The 21,875-nt window shown below is 37.9% G+C and overlaps 2 protein-coding genes across 2 annotated transcripts in view; both read left to right on the top strand.

Annotated features, from left to right (window-relative positions):
- The window catches only part of LOC115726615 (histone H3-like centromeric protein HTR12), a 28,817-nt gene that overhangs the window by 1,968 nt on the left and 4,974 nt on the right, over positions 1–21,875 (top strand). Inside the window, exon 2 of the mRNA XM_048285142.1 lies at positions 5,368–5,374. The gene's annotated coding sequence lies outside the window, so the exon portion shown is untranslated. The remainder of the gene's footprint in view (positions 1–5,367; positions 5,375–21,875) is intronic.
- On the top strand, positions 1,004–21,751 carry LOC115726614 (serine/threonine-protein phosphatase 6 regulatory subunit 2). The gene is made up of 19 exons (XM_048285101.1): positions 1,004–1,399; positions 3,402–3,505; positions 4,580–4,666; positions 4,748–4,823; positions 4,905–4,979; positions 5,092–5,145; positions 8,187–8,246; positions 8,817–8,933; positions 9,599–9,693; positions 9,966–10,168; positions 11,976–12,073; positions 12,212–12,315; positions 12,396–12,561; positions 12,698–12,820; positions 16,333–16,415; positions 17,508–17,649; positions 18,174–18,203; positions 20,071–20,141; positions 20,676–21,751. Exons 1-19 carry the CDS (start codon positions 1,361–1,363, stop codon positions 21,385–21,387), a joined length of 2,439 nt encoding a protein of 812 aa, XP_048141058.1. The 5' UTR covers positions 1,004–1,360; the 3' UTR covers positions 21,388–21,751.

The following is a 21,875-nucleotide window of genomic DNA, read 5'->3' as shown; positions in this document are numbered from 1 at the left end:
ATAGATATTTTAATCAGTCTTTAGTTTATTAACGAGGGAACCATCAGGGTCTATTTGGACATTTCGCTATCAAACTGTAATTTGTTCCTCAACCAATCCCAACGAACCAACAAAGATACGATCTCGAAATAACAAATACGTCTTGGAAACTGAACTACGCAGTTATTAATATTTACATGATGCTGTAAAGTCCCCCTTTCGTTTTGAGAAACAATCATTAACACAAATTTCCAAAAAAGTGTCTAAGTGTCGATGCGTTTTCCGCGACAACCTACCGAGTAAGTCGTAGCCTTGTAAGATTGATCGGTTCTAGGATGAATCCGTTTCGAGGACGGAGCCCAACACTTGCCCTGCACTTCCCGGTTCCAAAGAATTGGATTTGGGAACCCAACCGGTTATAGTTTGGACCCGGCCTAAACCGCATCGGCCCGATTCCCAATCCTACCCTGGAATTGCGTTTATTTTGCAATCGAACCGTCCCCGTTTGGTAAGTCGGAAACCCACGAATTCGGTGGCTTCATACTTTTAAGTACCGGTATTCATACATCATCCAAAATCAATCACGAGAGAGACCGTACGTATGAATCGCGTACACATCTACATCTTTCACACATGCATCTCGTGCTTAAAAAGTCCCCTCCTTGTACTCGTGCTTCCCACCGGAGTCAATGGTATACATAATGTATAAAAGTTTTTTTTGGTTGATTTTTTCTTTTAAAATTTGAATCCGTATAAAACCCACGAAATCATTTTCAAATTGGATCACGTCTGTTTTCATTTCAACAATCGTATTTTTCCGTTAAAAAATATTATATAAACCCCGTTCGTATTTCGGATTTTCCATCTCGATACTCGACCGAAAGAGAGGGGAAAAAAAAAACCTAATCCCCAAGAATAAGTGGAAAAAAAAATTGGAAAAGGTTGCACAATTATCCAAATTTCGACATTCGCCTAAAAGGACTCGCCATCAAATTAAATATCAAATGTGTCATCATCATGTTGAATTGAGCGAACGCACCCCTCATTCATTTCAAAACACCTTTAACCTCCCGCGATAGAAGGGGCGTGTGTATAATCCTCCTTCGCCCCCCTCTCGTCTCTTGCGTCGTCCATTCGCTTAGATTCGATCCAATCCGCTTCCCTTCGAATCCACCTCTCCTACGTTTTCGCTCTTCGCATTCTAGGGTTTCGATTCGCCTTAATTTTGAGGGGGGCGCTTCTTGCTTCGCGTTGCGGTGGTGTGGGGATCCGGCCGTCGCCGCTCGAGTCGTCGTTAGGGTTTGCGGGATTCGCCGATCCGAGTCTCGACCGGATTTGAAGAGGGGGCGGGTGCTCGGTCGTCTTCGGTTTGCAGTTCAGGATGTTCTGGCGTATGGCGGGATTGTCCACTGCGTCTCCGGTGAGTGCTTTCTCGGGCGCTTTTGATTGCTGTTGCGGGGTAATTTTGCTGGATTTGTATTTTGGAGTTGCATGTGCTTCGGCATATTGGGAGAGAAAATGGGTACTTGGGCTTTTGTGAATGTAGTGGATGTGTGAGAAATGCTTCGAATGGTTCGCGGATTTTCATGGGGATCGTAACCCTTTTGATCAGTTTCTGTTCCATCGCTCGTTTAATGGCTGAGCGCAGACAGAGTTTCGTTGTCTTTTTTTTGGGTTTAATATTTCCCTCTTTCGTAATCGGGGTGCTGGACTTCAGCTGAGAAGCCTGATTTACTGAGTCACATTGGTTTGGGCATTATCACCAGCTTTCTTTTGATGGTAATGGTTGCTTCTGATTAGCGTTCTGATGAATGTTGTCTTCTGCGTTGGAAAGCTGCAATGTCATGGAATTAGCATAGTCTACGGTCATGCTTGGCCAGAACTTTCTATTTCTACGAGACTTTTTATGGACAGCCTTTGTGCTTTAGTTCCGCAATTGCATTTTTTCAACTCTTGACTTCAATCAATTTCTTTTGGGAAAAATTCGTTTTTAAATTATAGGGACTTGCCAGAGCAGTGCATCACAATGCAGAAGAATAGTGAAGTGCCGTGTGCCAAAGGGCTGAAGTGCTCTTATTAGTTTTTGGCTGTGACTTTTTGTCAAGTGGTACCTTTGGTCAAATTCCACTAGTTGCTAGTTTGTATATACTTGTAGTGAAAAATTGACAAGAGAGTTCTTTGTCTTGGTACAAGTACGGGTTAGAAGGACTGGGTAGTGGCTTTCAAAGATATTTTTTGATGGGAGAAAGGAAGCTTTGTGAATTTTATTAACTAATCATTGTGGGTCGAGTCTTAGTATTTGATCGACATTCTTGCTGAGATTACTCAGTCATATGAAAGACAAAGAGAATTAAGAGAGAAAATGGTAGATAAAGCCATGATGATTGAATCTAGCATACTAGAGATACCTGCTTTCTGGTGTCAGAAGTTTTCTGGTGTATTAACTCATTCATGGATTTTAAGGTAAAAAGAATGCACTCAAAAGTAAGAGAGAAAACGGTAGATAAATCCATGATGATTGAATCTAGCATACTAGAGATACCTGCTTTCTGGTGTCAGAAGTTTTCTGGTGTATTAACTCATTCATGGATTTTAAGGTAAAAAGAATGCACTCAAAAGTAAGAGAGAAAACGGTAGATAAAGAGAGAAAACGGTAGATAAAGCCATGATGATTGAATCTAGCATACTAGAGATACCTGCTTTCTGGTGTCAGAAGTTTTCTGGTGTATTAACTCATTCATGGATTTTAAGGTAAAAAGAATGCACTCAAAATTTTACCTCAGGCCATTTCCTGGTATTGCATAAAGTCGACATGATTCCTATCTCATGAAGGTTGGCAGAACGGGAGATATTCTAATTGTAAAACTTATCTAGTCTGTGGGTCTTTTTTTTAAATCAAGAAGAGGCCAAGGTCCTGCATGATCCAGCTTATCTACATGCACTCCTGCCAGTTGTCTACTGGTCTTTCCGTTTGGTGCCAACATTTCTGGATCCAAGCTAGAGTGGACAAATGGGTCTACTTACTTTAGCTTAATAAAGAGATTCATTCATATTTTCTTAAAGTTAATGCAAGAGTATGTTTTCAGCCTTTGTTTGTTTGTTTGTTTGCTTTTTTTTTTGTGTGTGTGTGAGAGAGAGAGAGAGAGGCCCCAGTTTGAATAGCAATTGAGTATCAACTTTGGTTGATTTTCTCATCAGCTATTGATGTCCGTCTCTCTGCATTACGTTAAATGATGAGCAAACTTTCTAGGTAAATGCTCCTTTCGATTTTTTGTCACTATTTTAACTGTTAATCAACCCGTCGTGTTGTCATTGCATTTGATTAGTTCAAGGGCCCTTTGGACCTGACGTGAGTGTAAATTTTGCGTGACTGACCTTGAGATCCTAATGTTTGTGGTTGCTTTTTTTTTTTTTTTTTACAGGTGGAGACTATTCTGGACAAAGATAGCTATACTTTAGAGGAGCTTCTTGATGAGGATGAAATTATTCAAGAATGCAAAGCACTTAACAATCGTCTCATTAATTTGTAATGCTAATTTAATTTGTATATGTTCGTGGGTTTTCCTTCGTCTCTTTCTTTGTTAAGAGGTTTCTTTCTTTATTAAGCAGTGTCCAGAGTTTCTTGACAATCTTCCTCTTCTTCGGTAACAATAACTGTCTAGAATGAATGAAAATGAATGCTAATCCTTACTTTCAGTTTGTGCCTTTGGCATGTAGTTCTTTGACAGTGTACCTTATTAATAAGATTGCTATGTTTAACCAATGAGCTTCACAAGGCCATATTAGACTCCTTACATCTGTTTAGTTGTACTTGTCTTGGACTATGCTTTTAAAGGGCATGATGAGTGTAGTTCCTCAAATGTAGCAGTGCAAATATACTGGCTATTCCATGAATAATCTAGTTTTATGTCATTTGCTTAAGTAGAATTAAGTAATTTGCAGTAGCTTCATTCAAGGAGTTGTGTTTAGTTGAATCTTGGACTTTGGAATCATTTAATGGTTGCGATTCTTTGCCAAATCTTTTTTCTTCTTTCAATTGATACCCTCTGTGCTCAAACTTTATACTCTTTTCATAATTGTTTCGGCAAGAAATATTGTGTAAGCCTGGGATTATTGAGTGATGAAAAATTCATGTTGAAACTATATTGCATCTCTGGGGGTTAAATTTGGGCAATCAAGGTTCTTCTTATTGCTATTTTATATTGTTTTATTTCTCCCCTGTCAGGGCTTCATTCTGATCAATCCTGTTAGTAGTGTCCAAGATATCCCTTATTACTCTATATTAATTCATGGGTCTGTCAATTGGTTTTATGTCTTCTGGATAAGCCCTTGTGTGTTGGAAATGATTGTCAATCTGACTTAACTGATCTGTGCTTCTGTTTGTCTAGAATTTGGTGCTTGTATGGGTTTCCCTTGGATGATTTCATTGGGAGTCTTAACTAATTTGATCTTCTGCAATTGTTTTTATTACATTGTTGTATTTGTATCTTTTCTCTGCTTATTGGAGTTGATGTAAATAATTTTTCCGAGTTTTAGTGCAGCAATTATGTGTATGACTTCAAGCATCTATCTCTTACTTCATTAATCACTATGCTTTCAGTTTGCGGGAAAAACCTCAGGTGGAACAGCTTTTGCGGTACATCGTGGAAGAAGCTGATTCTGATGCTGAGAAGAAGCGAACAATCAAGTAGGCTTATGTGCAAGAATTTTTAGGTCTTGCGTTCATAATATATTCCCGTTTTTCATTAATTTTTTTTGTGGTTAATAGGTTTCCTTTCATCGCTTGTGAGATCTTTACTTGTGAAGTTGATATAATACTGAGGACATTGGTTGATGATCGGGAGGTAACAAGGCTTTGTCTCTGTAAAGATTTTTAGTTTGGTAGGATTTAGTCACTGAAACTTTTCTCGGTTGGCTATGTGCAGTTGATGGACTTATTGTTTTCTTTCCTTGAACCTGATCGTAACCATAGTACACAGCTGGCCGGGTACTTTAGTAAGGTATGTTGTGATTTTTAAGTACTCGCTTTTATATGCTTTCTCAAGGCATTATTGCTCCAAACCTACTGCATGCACTTCTGTTCATAATAATTATGCTGTGCTATTTTGTTAGGTTGTCATTTGCCTGCTGATGCGAAAAACGATGCCTTTTATGAATTACATTCAAGTAAGTAACCTACCATATTAATCATCAGTTTCTTTGCTAAATTATTCCAGCTATTTGCATAGACTGCTCAGTTGGGTCAGATGCAATGTTCCCTATTATTTTAAACTTTGCAAACAGCTCGCTTTTACATTGTTCACCTTAGACCTCTAATTGAGGTTGTGTCAGTCTCTTGGTTTTGCGGCCAGTGCCATTAATGTGCTTTATATTTCACTAAATACATAGAGCCAGGGTCATTTCCTTTCAAGGAAAGTAAATACCTCTGATTGTGATATGTTTGTTTTTGTTGGATATATAGATAGTGATGTGTTCTGATCGTGATATGTTCTTTTGTATTGGTAAATGGAGATGAGGTTGAGGTTTGTGTGGACCTACGCAAAGAGATTGGGATAAACAATTCAAGGAGACCTAACACATTGAATCATGATTATATATCTGCTATCGATATCCAAATTTCATACAAATTAAATTGCAAGAGCGGATCTTTTTTGTTTCATGTTTGTTTGGACACCACAAGAGTCTGTTGATATTGCCAATTTCACTTTCTTGTTCCCAGGATAGTGTCTAGGATAAGCCGATATGCCATTACTTCACAAAGAAAGTTAATTCATGGTTACAAGTCTTGATAAAGTTAATTCATGATTAAAGTCTTCATTATTTAGAAAAAAGTATGCCCATCTTGAAGAAAATTAGGGCTGAAATCTGTCTAGTTTATTCATGACACAGTGATACTTTTGTGCTGGGCTCAAATCTCTCCTCTTTCTCCTCCATTGAACCTAAAAGATTAGGAGTGAAATTAGGTGCAGCATTTTTTTTTTCTGCTAAGCTGAATAGCCTTCAATGATGCTTAGTAAATCTCTTGTTCCATCATTTGCATCATATTCGAGCTTCCCCTGAACAAAATCCTGCAATTGCATTAGAGATGTCCTGCAATTGCTTTTTCATTTGCATGTTAGGTGCAGATGGTTGATCATTTGAGTTTTTTTTTACACCAGTAGCTTCATCAATGAGGTTCAATTACTTTGATCTCCTCTTGTTTTGGCAGCTTTGTAGGTTCGCCCTTTTTTTTGTGAAATAACTGTAAGTGAGCATGTCGATCCCCCAAATCGATGAATTCTGATGACAATGTAGTGTATATTTCTTTTATCCTAGTAGAGTAAAGTGAAATGTTCAAAGACGCCGATCTGCACTACCCTTTTCTAGTAAATCTTTAGTGAAATGACTCATGCTTTTAAGCCTGCTTTTTCATCTTCTTGGTTTAAACAAACGCTATTTTTTATAAATCGCTGGGTATGTCCTTGCAAAACTCCTGAGCTTACGTGTCAAAAAATCATGGGAGATCTCAATCCTAGCAAAACTCATTCTGTAGTGGAATCATTGAGCTAACCAGCGTTCCATGGTGGTTATTGGAGCTGTTCCTTCTGGGCTTCTCGAGCCTAAGCAAGAAATAGCAAAAGCCAGTCCATATCTTACTTGTCACAGTGATTTTTTTCTAGATGAAGTGCTTCTAAGTTAGTAGAGATGAATCGCTTGATAGTTTCCATGGAACCACATTCCAATGCTCCACTAGCGACACAGAGGTGATGGTCATTGTTAGCAATTCTATTAGCGAGGACAGCTATCGATGTAGCTATTCCTGGGAATTCCAATGTAACTCCTGGGGGTCCCAATTGCTCGATATTGTCCGCTTTGGGCTTTGCAACCCGCACGGTTTTGTTTCTCTGGGCACCTAGCCCAGAAAAGGCCTCATGCAAGTTAAAGAGCCCCCAACCCCTTATAAAGTAGCCCAAGATTATCTCCCTAAGCGATGTGGGACAAAGAGATGTGCACCCCCTTAGTGGGATGTCACATCCAGTATATCTTGGAAAGCTCTAGATCACAATTGTAGAGAATAATTTTTTAATTGACAGAATATTCATCTGCAAAATCGACCAGTTTAGTAGAACCTTTATTCTGTTTAGTAGATTAAGTGGAATAGTTGTCCTTTAATAGCAATATTTACTATGAGATTGCTTGATAAAATTACTTGAAGAAATTGTTCTCATTGTTGTCCTTTTTTCTTTTATGAAAGTATCAGCACTAATTGCTGTTGAGGTATAGAATTTTCAATCCTATGAGTCAATGTTTTTTTGTGATTCTATGCAACCTTCCACGAGGTAAAAACAATTTTGACAACCGTCTTGCGAAGCAACCTGTTTATAAGAGTAATTTGTTCTATTAATATTTATGTTCTCTTGTTTTTGTAATTTGGGATGTTAGTATACTATGCATTACCATTTTATAGGTGCAAAAGACTTCCTTAGGTCTTAAAACCATCTATGATCCACTCTGCATTAGGCTAAGCTAGGCCAGTCTTTTCAATTTTTCTCCACAGTTCTATTGACAAGTGTGTGTGTAAATATATGTGTCTTTTGCGGAGAGCTAAATTGATCTTTATGTTTGTTTGTTTCTTTCTACTGAAATTTCTACTGAAATTTGAAGTTGCTCATCTAACCCCATGTGTTGATTCAATGGTTAAGGAAGAAATATACATGGATGGATTATGCGAATGACATAGATTCGATTCCCTATTAGCAAGTGCAAACTATCTTATGTTTGGGCTACCAACTTGGGTTTTGGCTTGTTTTATTTGGTCCATGTGGTATTTTATGGGCTCTGATTTTAACTACTTAGGTGGGTTTCGTCATCATTATGGGGAAAATAAAATTTTCCTGTTGATCATTGTTTGGATCGTTTACTCATTCTTGCCGTTGCTGGTCAAATTTGTGGTATTAGGATGGTTTTGTATACCAGTATGTTTACATTCGTTGTGTTTGTATCCTTCTAAAGCAACAGTCTTCAGTTGTGAATTGCCTCATGGTCTAGAAGCGCTGAGATGAACAGACGGATTTATTCCAGGCCATTGAAGTGACAGTTTGATTCCAGACACATTTTTCTCAAGCAAATAAAAATTCTCTTGAGAATGCAATTTTTTTTAACTACCGGTAAAGTAAGCTATTATAGGAATAAAATTGCAGAAATAATATCCGTACATGGTCATGCAGGATCACTTGGGACTTGTTAGGCAATTAATTGACCTCATTGGGATCACATCGATTATGGAGGTTAGTAGTTGGTCATTTGTATTCTTTGCTATTTTCTTTGTTTCTGGCAGTTTTATTCTTTGCTCTTGGATCATTATCTTGGTGCCAGTTGCATGTAGCCTGGTGTTGGTTCTAGCACTTTCCAGTTAATTAGCTTGCTGCTTATGATCTTCATATGGCTCATTAGTTTGCTTTCTTGACATGGCAATCGAAGAACCTTTCTTTCATAGAAGGACATTAATATACAGCATTTTACTAATTGGTGTTGAAGCTGCCATCGTTGGTGTTAGTTTGTTGCGTTGAAAGCTTTTTTGGTGCATTTTACCATTATGGAAGGACAACTCATAACTTGGTGGTAATAGGATTGGGTTCTATTTCTTGATTTTTTGTGTTTTCTAAGAGCGGGCGAATTTTCTTTAAGAGGGGCACCTCCTCAGTGCCTAACAGTGAATTGACTTTCTGTCTAAAGTAAAACATACTTGTCTGTTGGTTTGCTTTCTGAAAAGTATTGCCTTTGAGCATTGATCTTAAACTGACATTACTCATAGGCTTCTTTTATGAGAGTTAAAGTTACTTTGCAATGCTGAACAGGTTTTGGTAAGGCTCATTGGTGCTGAGGAGCATTTGTACACGAACTATACAGATGCAATGAGCTGGTTAGAAGATATAGATGTCCTGGAGATGATTGCCAACAAGTTCAGCTCTTCAGTAAGTATAATTGATTTATTTTTGAATTTTATTATATGTATAATCCCTGTTCAGAGTACTGGTTTTCTTAATTGCTGTTTCTAGCTTTATGAGTAGAAGAGGAAGGCTCTAGGTTGCTCAACATTCTTTATGCTTATGACATGGCGTTTGGATTCTAAATCAACAGTCGACTTCATTATAGTTGATTCAGTCTGTAATAAGTGATGAGGTCCTCAAATGAAAATTCTAACTTGCTTTCAATTTTTCAATTGCTGCAAACTGCGTTGATAATTAGAGAGCTATAGTTTTTTCTACCAAGTCTCCGTGGCTCTGTGGCATACATTCTTTGCATCAATTGTTTTCTCATTGGTTCCTTTTTCCTCGCTGAGTGACAATTATTTGCAAAGTCGCTATACAATGATTTTCATTATTATATAGATGTCAATGTTGACATGTACTATATCATTGGAGCCAATTAAACTTTTACGTGCATATGTTGCATGCAGTAGTGTTTTTCTTTTCCCTAAGATAACTGCTATGATCAATGGTGCTTAAATTCCTTAATGACCGGGTCGATGTAATCTAAAGATCCTGATGTGTTGGTTATAGAGACATGTTAGTTTTGCTCTAAAAATACGTACTATTTAACAGTATCGTAAGCCTTTCCTTTGAAATGCTTCTTACAGGACTGTCCAGAAGTACATGCCAATGCTGCTGAGACACTGTGTGCTATAACAAGATTTGCTCATGCCGGTCTTGCCATTAAAATCTCTAGTCCCAGGTTAGTTTTGTTGTGTTATTTGTACCCATTACGCCTTTTGTGCAGCTGTTTGCTTTTTTAGTGTTTTCATTTTCTAAATGTTATGTAGATGTTTTCCTTGAATGTCCGACTTAGCCATTTTCTCATATTTTTGTTGTGTTATTTGTACCCATTATGCCTTTTGTGCAGCTGTTTGCTTTTTAGTGTGTTCATTTTCTACGTGTTATGTAGATGTTATCCTTGAATGTCTGACTTAGCCATTTTCTCATGTATTAACTGTCTTGATTTGTCAGCTTTATTGGGAGATTGTTTCGGCACGCATTGGAAGATTCTAGGCCGAAGTCAGTTTTGGTTAACTCCTTGTCTGTATGCATATCTTTGTTGGACCCTAAGAGGTCAACGCTTGGTCCATATCACACATATAACCGCCAACTTACTCATGGATCTACTGTAACGGCTGATCCTGAGACGGTTGAAGGCATGTTGGAGAGCTTAGGTAAGTTTTTTGCTTGCATGGTGTTCATATGAAGAGACATGGTGAAATCTGGACAAATATTACTGTAATTGTTTGGTTCAAGCTAATTTGGCTGGAAAAACTAACTAGTTTAGCCAATGCATTTGATCTGTGATAAAATTGGGACAATGGCATTCAGGGTTTATTCTGTAACACTGGTGCAGATGATTGCCCCTAAGTCACATGATAGACCCTACTCCTCTTCACTTGTACTGGTATAATTGGGAACCAGATCGCATCAAGGAGAAAGTAAAATGACTTAGGGTTGTCAACTTTTGACTGCGGTCATTTTTTGTCTATTCTTTCCACTAGGCTGTATGCCCAGCCATTCTGGATGAGAAAGTAGCCTCAACTTAAAATGTGTTTTCCTCCTATGGTTCAGTTCCAGTTGCATATCATTTGTTTAAAGCATGTTAATCCACTGTCATGCTGGTTTAGTGTTATGTACTCTGATAATACCATGGTCTTTTCTGCTTCCACTGTGATGAAGAAATAAGCATCTTGTATGCAAGGATACCATTCTTTATGATATTAATGCTATGCAAGGAGCATGAGTAGATTGCCTGTAATTGGTGTTTTCAATTGGGTATGTGTATTAAGTATAACAAGAACTAGATTGATAATCATCAGTGTTTCTTTATGCCTTCAATCTAGTTTCTGTCATTTACTTGATTGAAATAAAATCTAGCTTTTGATAAGGGGATAGGCATCTTTGTACACTGTCGACATCTACTAGGAAGCGTTGTAGAAAATAGCAATATGTTTTCAAGTTTTTAATAGGCACCTGTTGGCTTTTTTTTTTTTTTTTTTGGGGATTTTTGGGTTAAATCTAAGCATGTTTTTTTGTGTGCTCTTTTAGTTTTCTTAATTTTGGGCTCTGTTTCTACTTTTTGGTTTTTGCTTTCTTTCTGCATGTGATATTGCAGCATTTTTTATGTGTAAATGATGGTAAAATATATGGTGGTAAATGGGATGGCATCTTTGACAAAAAAAAAACGGGATGGCATCCGCTTGGAGTCTCTTTATGAATACTTTTACTTATCTTTTTTATGTAAAAAGGCATATAATGACAATCATGCTAATTCCTAGCAATGGCTCAGGAAAGTGCCCTATGCACTACACAACATGCATATTGATATCACCTATTATTTAGTCCCATAATAGCTTTCAGAATTATCGAAAACTCTCTTACATTTCTACGTCCAAATTAGCCAAAAAGTTGCCAGAGGGATCAAATGAATCATATTCCACTTCTCTTTGCTAGTTCCAATGCCCGACCATGATCTTAGGTCTTTTTCCACTGAATACCTGCTACTGAGGACGAGATTGTGTAGCTTCCTAGACTAACCTAATCTCATGCCTTGTTATCTCTGATGTCTGTAGTACACTGAGAAGACTTTATCTCTTGCGCTTAAACCTGATTAGAAATGCGGATCTAATAGTTACCTGAATATGGTGGACAGTCTTCCCCGGCATACATTATTTGCATACTTCACCAATTTGAGTGAGGCATGCACTGTTAATGCGGATCTCTCAGAATTGACTTGATTCCACTGGGAATTAGTCTTTCTATTTTTTTCTGTTCATGAATAGGTTCTGTTCTCTGTCTGTATGTTGAAAATGAAAAAGATAAGGAGAAGGCAAATTAAACTGACTATACCTTGATGCAGAAGCAGTGTTATGTTGTCATTGAGCACCCAAATGCATATCTATGAAAAAACAAGTAAATCTTCTCACTGTTATAATCTTTCTGCGGATACTTCATTGTCAGCAAAATTACATTTTGCAGGTGATCTCCTTAAACTTTTGGACGTATCGTCAACTGAGAAGGCATTGCCAACCACCTATGGCAAGCTGCAGCCACCTCTTGGAAAACACCGTTTGAAGGTACTTCTTACACTTCCTCTTCTCCTTGTATGGCAGCATCTTGTTGAAGCAAGGTTCTTTATTGATTCAGATCATTTGTTTTAGAATTTCCATTATATGCTACCTTGAGCTAATAGTTTCTCATTGCTGAATTTGTAGATTGTAGAGTTTATTGCAGTTTTACTGACTGTTGGAAGTGAAGCTGCTGAGAAGGAACTGATTCGTCTTGGAGCAGTTCAGAGAATTCTGGACTTGTTCTTTGAGTAAGTTCTGAGCATCTGTCAAAGTGTTGGTGGTGGTTAAGTTGGAGTTTTATAACTTGCTTTAATTTTTATAACTGCAGGTACCCTTACAATAACTTCTTGCATCATCATGTTGAAAATATTCTTTTATCATGCTTGGAAAACAAGGACCATTCTCTTGTTGAGCATGTTCTTCAAGGTTGTAATCTCATAGGAAGAATCCTTGAAGCGGAAAAGAATTCCTCTTTAACAGCTAAACCAGATAAGGTGATGCTACATATCGTTAGCACTCAGCTTGTGTATCTGTTGCTTTCTGTTTCTTGATATTGAATATATATTTCAATCCTGTATTGTGTTTTTATGTCTGTTTCTGGGTTGCTGCTTACATTAAATCTTCCTGCAGCCAACAGTTCCTACTGAGGGCAGATTACCTCCCAAGATAGGCAACATTGGACACTTAACACGAATATCGAATAAGCTTGTTCAGCTGGGGACTAGCGATACTGAAATTCAGAAACACCTGCAGGTTTGTTTCCTATACTGTATTTGAGATAGGTGTTGGCAATGGACTCACCCGTTACTTTTGTAATCTGAATATTCAATGGGTGAAGCAAAATGATCAACAGTCAAAAGTTTATACTCTAGTTGTGTCAAAGCTTCAATTCCAATAGTATCTTCTTTTCCCATCCTATATAAGTTTAGATTCTATTTGGCTACATTACTTAAACTCGTCTCTTAACCCTCATGTGCCTGTGTCACGTACCACGAGTTAAGTATTGGGTATGGTAAAGCAGGACAATGAGTTTTTAAATAAGAAGCCCATTTTGGATTTAAATTCAGACGGAATTTGAATTCCAGAATTAACTGAAGAAGAGTAAATTTTCCTAGGCTGATACCCAGAAACTTGTCAGGCATAATAATGCCTCTAGTTTCTTAAGCATCACGCTGAAGAGAAAAAAGGCATTTAAGAGAAAATTAGCCGATGCCCAATTCAAAAGGCAAAGTCTTGCTAATTGGTGACCCCAAATATTAAATTCCAAATTGAAAGAAGAGGAAACTCCTAATAGAACTCAATGCTACTAATTTAAGTCGGATATCCTATGTCTAGTAAGACTTTTTTGGATTGTGGATTTTGGCAACAACTCTTCTACACCAAACCTTGGCAATGAAGTTATTATATTGGACACAAATGACTTCATTGATATCTTGGCTGGCATCATGTTGGTATGGATTATGTTTTGGACCCCTTAAAAAGCAGTTGGACCTTTATATAAAGAAGCCTAACAAGCTTCAGGGCAAGGCTAGCTGTAACTCCTTGTTACGTCCTTCGTGTGAGAAAAGGAGATGTCAGATATGCTTCGACAGACAGAGAACCCTAGAGTGATAGGTGAGGAAGACAATCTCATGTTCAGATTAATAATGTCACGTTGGTTGGGCTGGGTTAAAATTTGGCCCAAAAGAGTTTTGAGCATGCAAGAGGAGTTTCTTAGCTTACCCTTGCTTACCAGTATTCTGGAAGCCTATTAAGATTTATAAATAGCAACCCCAAGTTAGTACGCAACTCACTGAGAAAGTTTGTTACTTTTACAGAACAGTTTTTTTCTTCTTGGAATTTTAGATGTGTCCCTGTACCTGTGTCCAAATTTTAGACCTTCTCAAGACAAGGTCCTTCGACCTTCATGATGATGTTCTCGAAGTGCTGTAGTAGAATTTTTAGCTTTTGAAATAAGTAAACCGGTTGCTAGCCATATTTAATTTGGTTCAAAATATAGCCTGGGCAAGAACCTGGGTAATTTTGTACAACTTTATAAATCATGCTGGGGTTAGGCTTGACAGTCCAAATGACTAGTGAATTAGATAGTAAAAGATGGCAAAAGAGGACCAAAAAAATGCTAAAACGAGTAGATCGAATATTGAATGGAAAATGATGTTAAGCATTTTGAGGGTTAATGAGTATTTGGGAGATTAAAATTGAATAACAAATTAGAAACTTGATATGATTTTAGACTGAGTTTTATATGTGAGAGAGCTTTAACTGCAAAATGGCATCTAGGCGGTGCCAACTAATGTAGGTATGGTCCAAATTTATTGGGTGATTGATTTTTTGGACAAGCCCATGGCCGTGGGCTGGAAGCTTTTGCTGACTTTTTTTTGTGTTTCATGATTCAAACATTGCTTCTAACTCGGATAATGTGTTGGTTTGTAATTGTGTTAAAGATCGAACATGGTTTTTTTTTTTTTTCGTCAGATGTGGGGGGAGTTGATTGTTGGTGGTATGATTTCTTTTACGTGGAGAGCTATTTGGAAACCAAGGTTTCTACCTTGGGTAGCCTTCTTTTGTTGGGGAGTTTGTGAAAATGTACTTTTACTTTGGGCAAATTGAAGAAGAGAGGTGAGTGTTGGCCAACACGTGCTTCCTCTGCAAAAAGGACAAAGAAACTGTGACACTTCTTCTTTAACATTTAATTGCTTTTATAGTATAAAATGAATTTCCTCAACTCTTTTCTGTATTTTTTGTTTGGTTAGGAAAGAACAGAGCAATAGAGCTTTTACCGGGAAGAATTTTCTATTTGGCACTTGTTGGAAATTGGTTTGAAATTTTGCTCTTTTTGGTCTATATCTGTTTATGACTTTTATTGCCTGTTCCATGACCTTTGCTGCAACCGATAATAGCCTTCCAATGAAAACTACAACAAACTTCTGGGACTTTTAAGTTCTAATACAAGTAGATGGAACATAGAACAAACATAAGGGCTAAAATCGGGTAACAATTGAGGTTGGAACACAAAATAAGGCATGCTTATTACCACAGAAGATGGGTTATTGATGAGGTTTTTCAACTACTAATTATATGATGGCTATGGACTTGGTCACTTGGCTGGATTTAAAGTGCTTCTAACATCACATATTCAACTTCATCAGAAATGAGATACCTATCATAGTAGAACTTATTTGATTTGATAATCGGAATCCCGTTTGTAGTTCATTTAAAAGTTCCTCCCTCAAAAAGCTCCCCATCAACGTCGGCGATAACATAAGACAGGAAAGGCATATCCGGAAGTCCCCCATCTTGCTCGAGAACGTCGCTCTTCTTTCCAAAGTGATTCTCTTTTGTGCATGGATATCTTTACTTTTGAGACCATCTTATTATACGATGCATGCCTCCTCTTACTCCTAGCTAGATTCTTCTAGTCCTGCACCAATCCCTTCCTTCTTACAAAGCAATCGGTCGAACTCAAGTATTTGGTTTGACAAAAGCAATGGCTCTTTCCTACTTGCTTGAGGGACAGCCGATTCATATTACTTGTATTCTGGTTGGATTGGGTGCTTGGTGGTAAGAGCCCCTACTTGAAAAACCAACAGCTTGTTGCTCACCATCATACGCGTGCGCTATAATAGAAGCCGCACAACGCCCTTCCTCTTTCAAATCCTTTTGGATGATAAGGCATGCCTATCCATCTTTTATCCAGCCTTTGCTCCACTATCCACCACCGGAATGGTTATTTTGCCTGCCCTGCCTTCCTCTCCTGTGGCAAGAGCTCATTTGCTGAGTCCGAACTCCCACTTTCTCGTCGATGACGGCTCTCTTTGATGCTAGCAACCGCCTTTGCCAACCATTCTACCTGCACGAGAGACTTTACATTTACTTAGAGAGGGGCAGTGGTATCACCCTCTTCTCTGCTCGTAGTTTGACTCCCCATCCCCACTAAGTTCTCACAAACGTGCACTTGCCTTATGTTCTGCATCCAACTGCTTCACTAATGTGAATAGGTTATACAGAAGGGTGGGCTGTTTATCTACTCTTATGCGCCCTCCTTCTTCGAACCTTTTGGTATGTATGTGAAAACTACTGAGAAATCATCATGGCACTTCGCCAATAATGTGCTCTCGTTGCTGATTGAAGCTTTTGTTTTTGGTTAGATTTTTCATCTTTGTAAGTCGACCAACAAATATGAACAAATTCTAGTAGTACTTACTTCATTGTTTGGTCTTGTATTTTACCTTAATTATATGATGTTAATTATTGTTTTTTAATAGGAAAATGGTGAGTGGATTGATTGGGAAACGAATCTGTTGTCAAATCGCAATGCAGTTGAAAATGTGTATCAGTGGTCCTGTGGGTAGGTTTCTTTTCTGAAACTTTTATTCAACTTTTTCTACTTCGGTCATGTTACCAGCTTTCTGGAATTGATATCCAAGCTCCAGTTAATAAAGATGCATGCATGGGTGTGTCTGGCACTGCGCTAATGTTACTCCTTTGTCATCTTTGCCTGGTAAGAATGTTTATCTTGGTTGAAGTATATGTCAGTGACTGCTGGATGCGCTGGAGCCTGGAGTTATTAGTGTGAATAGTAATGCATGGGAATGAGTAATTGACCTGAAACACTGGTTCTTTCATTTTGATATGTCAATCTATTGTTAGTTCTTATGTTCAGACCTGATTAACCTTTCATCTCTTGGCTTCCATGGCACTTATCTCCCATGTTTTGCTGTAGTTTGTTTGTACTGGATGTGGTTGTTCTAATTTAGGGAGTCATCTTGGTGGCTTCCTTATGAAAGATTTGTTTGAAAACAGTGTTTTAAGAGCCACACACAACCAGCCAGTTCTATCTAGTTTTGAATACTTATATCTGAAATGGCATTTTGTTTACCGAGAAGTATACTCCTGGTTTCTCTCAATTGTCGGGAGAGACATTATAATGTACAGTAAAGCTATTAGTCACATATAGAAAATATGCATTGCAAGTACTTGCATGAGCTTATATGGCCGTTCTGATCTTCATTGAAAAATAAGCAATAAATACTTGTTTGGTCCACATAGGCTGTTCCAGCACTAGCTCAAGGAACGTTTACTTTTGTTGTCTGCTTTTGCTGTTTTTATCAACTTTGCTAGCATCTTCACTAGTTAAATATTTTTGAAGTCACAATGTGTTTTGATTTCACTTTCTACTTGATTAAATGGTTTATTGTTTTAGTACTTGTTAGTGTTGGCATACTTCTGCAGACGGATCTAATCCTGTCTTTAGAAAACATTCCTACTTGGTGCCAACTGCAGGATATCTGCATCCCAGGCGCTGGGTACTAATATTCGTTATGTTGATAGTGCTATGCTTTTTGTTTCTTTTTTTTTTTTTAAGGATAAACTTTCAATGAGTGGATTCATTTGAGATATTCATACAATTGATCGAACGCTGCTACCTTTGTTGTAATAGGAGGCCTACGGCATTACAAGACCGGCCAAGGGATAGCGATGATGATGATTATCAAGACAGAGACTATGATGTGGCAGCCCTAGCAAATAATCTGAGTCAGGCCTTCCGTTACGGCATTTATAGCCATGATGAGATTGATGAGGTTGTTTCCTAAAGCTTTTTGGACAAAAACGTAGATTACCTTTATGATGAAGAGAAGTTACTTAGAAAGTGTGAAAGGAGTGGCATCCATGATGTGTACCATAGATGTGGATAGCTATACTTGCTTTTAATATTTGTGGATAGCTATGAAGATTTCTGTAATGTTGGATGAAATAGGTTGACGGGCTGTGTCATGTAATATTTTAGTCAATCAGAAAAAGAAGAAGTTAATAGGAGAGAGAGAGAACTTAAGATCATGCTTTGGAAAGAGGTTATGGTTGTGCTTAGTTACGCTCTCTTCTTTGGTGCTGTTGCATTATTTATATTGCCCATCAGATTTTAACATTAGGTCGTGATATAATTTATAGCGGTGCCGACTTGTAAATGGTACATTTCATCTTAGGCATCAATCTTTTGCTGGTCCTTTTTTTAGTTACTTGTATTGCCTATGCTTGGACTGATTATTATATAATGATAACCTGAAGCAGCATGCTAATTTTCTAGTTTCTTCTGCATTCTTTGCAGCCTCGTGGTTCACTTGAACGGGATGACGAGGTATTGGTTTGCTCACTTTTGTCTCTTTAATTTCCATTTAAAATATGAAGGGCCATTCTTTATGCAGATATCTGATCAGCTACTTTTAATTACTTTTCTAGTCCATGGTGAGGCCATCTAGTGGCTAGGTTTTTTTCAATTATTCTGTACCTTCCTCTCTTTTTATATTTTTTATAGGTTTGAATTCTGTTGAAGTCCAACTAGTGATACTGGGTAAGTATCAATATGGCAGTTAGGTTTTTGTCTTGGGTCCCTCTCTCTTGGTTGTGCACCTTGTCAATTTTTTAGGATGTGAAGAGAGAGAATACTAAAGGCTAAATGTTTACTCAATGACTTAATAAGAACATTACATGAGAGCTCTATTTACAGAGCATTGAGAGTCACTCCAACCTAATGCCTTATCTAATACTTCTTAATGGCTAATGTCTAATATCCCTGGTCATATACTTCACTAGATTCAATCCACATTCTTGATAAAGTCACCTTTAGACTTGATGAGAGGGCCGAGAGGGCCAAGTGGACACCTTGTTTGAAGTTTTAAGAAGAAATTTAATGTAATAAACGCGCCCAAAGTTGGGGTTTGAATTGGGTGACTAATGTTTTGACGGTTCTTTCCTTCTTAACTTATCTCATATTACAACTTTTTGTTTTCTATGCGGAAATTATATAGTCTATTTCTTGTGGTTGACCTTATCATTGTCCTTGTCATTTACTTAAAGATATTAGGACAGGAGACACTTGGTATGCGCGTTTGACTCCATAGCTTATTGTTTTCCATTTTATTGTAAAGTGTTACAAAATTGTACTGTTTCAAATTTTCATTTTTTCTATTAATTATGGTGCAAAATCAATATAACCTGAAAATTTTCACAAAACCTGAGTCCTCTCTCTTATTTCAGTTAAAAAGAAATTTTTTTCCCTGATCAGGGGAAAAAGTATACTTCTTGTCCTTGAATTTTTGGTGAGTTTTTAATTCAATCACGTTACTATGTTCTTTTGCTATAAATTGACAACCAACTTGGAAGAGATTCCCACTTATAGAATGCAGGCCCCTCCAAAAAGTCGTAGGTGTCCTTTAGGACTCTGGAACAGGGATCGCAGTAATAAGTATTGGGAAACTGTTGTTAGAAATGTTTTTAGCAGATAGTGGAGTTATTTTAAATTTCCTTTTCTTGAACCGCTAACATCTTGTTCTTTAGTATGTCACCTATATTGCAGCTGACTTGGTCCCCAGGAGAAGTGTTTTGTTAATATTTTTTGCACTCTGTTAATGGCAAGAAAAAAAGGCCTGAGAGTCTAAATTAGTAGCAAAACAATTCGTAAGAGACTAAATTAGTAGCAAAACAATCTGTAAGTGACTAACATGAAAAGGCTGTTTGCGGGGGACTAAACTGAAGGGTTGCAAGTATTGGAAGGAAAGTCTTGTCCTTGAAAAGGAGACACATTTTGTTTATCTTCTAGTTTTCTGGAAACTTTGACTTGAAACAAAATTTTAAAGCAGGAGAGACTACCAAATTGATCATTTGACAAGACTTTATTTTCACTATGGATAAAATCAGAAAACCAGCTAGTTTCTTGTTTTTAATCCAGCCTGATTATTTTCTTCTTCGTATATCCTTAGCTGATGAACAGGACAAGAATTTGTTTAAATAACTTGAACTTATAATTGCTAATTTATTCTTGGACAAACATTTTGGTGAATGGCCTTTTGCAAAGATAGTCTGTTGTGTGTATGGCCAGATGCTCACACCTTAGGACACTGTAAATAAAGTTGATTTATCACGTGCTTGCCTTTTAAGAACTGTGAAGTAACATCTTGAGCTTCATTGTGGCAATAAGCATGAGCTTTTGACTTTGTATTTTGCAGGACGTTTACTTTGATGACGAATCCGCCGAGGTGGTCATATCCTCTTTGCGTCTTGGAGATGACCAGGAAAGGTTGGTGGATGGCTAAATTTTCAAATGTCTTTTGTCAGTATCTCAATTTCATCGATTCTTTCATCTCCAAGTCAAATTTTTATATGCAACGCTCAGAAAATTCCCTGTGCATCTCTTGTTTAATGGAGTGCATTCATCTCAGGAGTTGAAGTATCAATTTGTAGATTGGTGCTATCATTAGTCAATTGATAGGTTGCTGCTTGTTCACACAATTTTGGGATTTGGTTGTACTCCATCTGATAATGCGAGACTAGTGTCAGAATCACATGCTGGCGTTAACATCTCATAATTATATTTGGCCAGTTAAAAGTTTTTTGAAGTAATTAATCTTCTTCTTCAAGTAGAAACTGTGATACTTAGATGGGTCCATATTTAGAAAGTTGACGAACAGTGTAAACCTTTTACTTTTAGTAGCAGTAATTTTTTTTTTAATTGAAAGTAGTCTTCTTCATTCAGCATATTTTACATGCTTATATCCTGTGTCATTGTTTTATGCTGTCAGTGAACTTGATATCCTGATGCTTTGGTTTGCAGCGGATCGCTTTTCACAAATTCGAACTGGTTTGCTTTTGATGACCATAGAGTTGCCACTGACCGCTCGACTGACATGCTTGCTTCCTCGTCTCTTGACAATGATGGCATCGGCCACACCACCAGCAGTGGCAATGATGGGGTAACTGTTGATGAGGGCACTGACTCAGTCCCCGATGCAACATCTCGTCAAGAACCTGCTGCAAAACTAGAAGATACTCTGCTCAATGACGCATGTGATGACATAAAAGAAATTGGGGTTAGCGAAACTGAAAAGCAGCCTGAATGGGTAGACTGGGGTGAAGTGTCTGACATCATTGATCAAACTGACACAGATAAACCACCAATTGTTCCCAATGGTGAAGTGGAAACGGAGAATCTGGGCAATCATGATGGCGAGTCTGAGAATAGGGGTGACCATAGTGAGACTGATGCAGCTGAACCTTCTCCATCCACAGATTTGTCGATGAATAATGAGAGAAGTGCCGGACAAGCTCTCCAGCCTGCAAGTGAAACTCCTAGCTCCAATCCTGCTGAGTCAGTATCTGGTCATGTGGATCCAGGTTCAAGCCAAACTGATGCAGAGATGGTAGCCAAAATAGAAGTCACTTCTGAAGTTAGTATAGCAGATGAATCAGGAGTTAAGGAATCTGGGAATGTGATCTCTGAGGTTGATAAAGAGAAAGCAGTGGGAGTTGAGAAAACTGAGAATTAAGGCCATGACTGGTTCATTATCCTCAGGCTCCCCAGATTCTTCGTTCAACTGGAGCAATCAAAATATCTCATTCGAGATGTGCCACTTGGTAGTAGATGGCCATCTTCGAAACCAGTCCTGCAACATCACACAAGAACAGTGCCGTCAAGTGTTGTTCTGATCCCTCGAAAAAATCTTGAAGCACCAAATGGGAAGCGGGGGAATTTCTTGCAAAGATTTGATGTGTTCATTAATGTTTTGTTGCTCCTACTAGGTATACTTTTGTCCATAGAGTTTTAGCACTGAAACAGTGTACTGTACACGATTGTCTTCAGCTACTATCGTTAAATTGGGGAATGAAGCATCTTTTGCTTGTTCCAATGTACTTTTCCAGTGACGATGATTTAGGACATGGAGCCGTGATCTCGAGAGGTCGTGAATAATAATAGCAGAATTTCTTACTGGAGACGCAAGACGATTGTCTGTTGGTTTGTACGACGAGAACGTGT

This window comes from Rhodamnia argentea, chromosome 9 (assembly GCF_020921035.1).
Source record: "Rhodamnia argentea isolate NSW1041297 chromosome 9, ASM2092103v1, whole genome shotgun sequence".
NCBI classification, from domain to species: Eukaryota; Viridiplantae; Streptophyta; class Magnoliopsida; order Myrtales; family Myrtaceae; genus Rhodamnia; species Rhodamnia argentea.
Note: the sequence above shows the minus strand (reverse complement) of the source record. Positions and strands in the feature narration are given on the sequence as shown.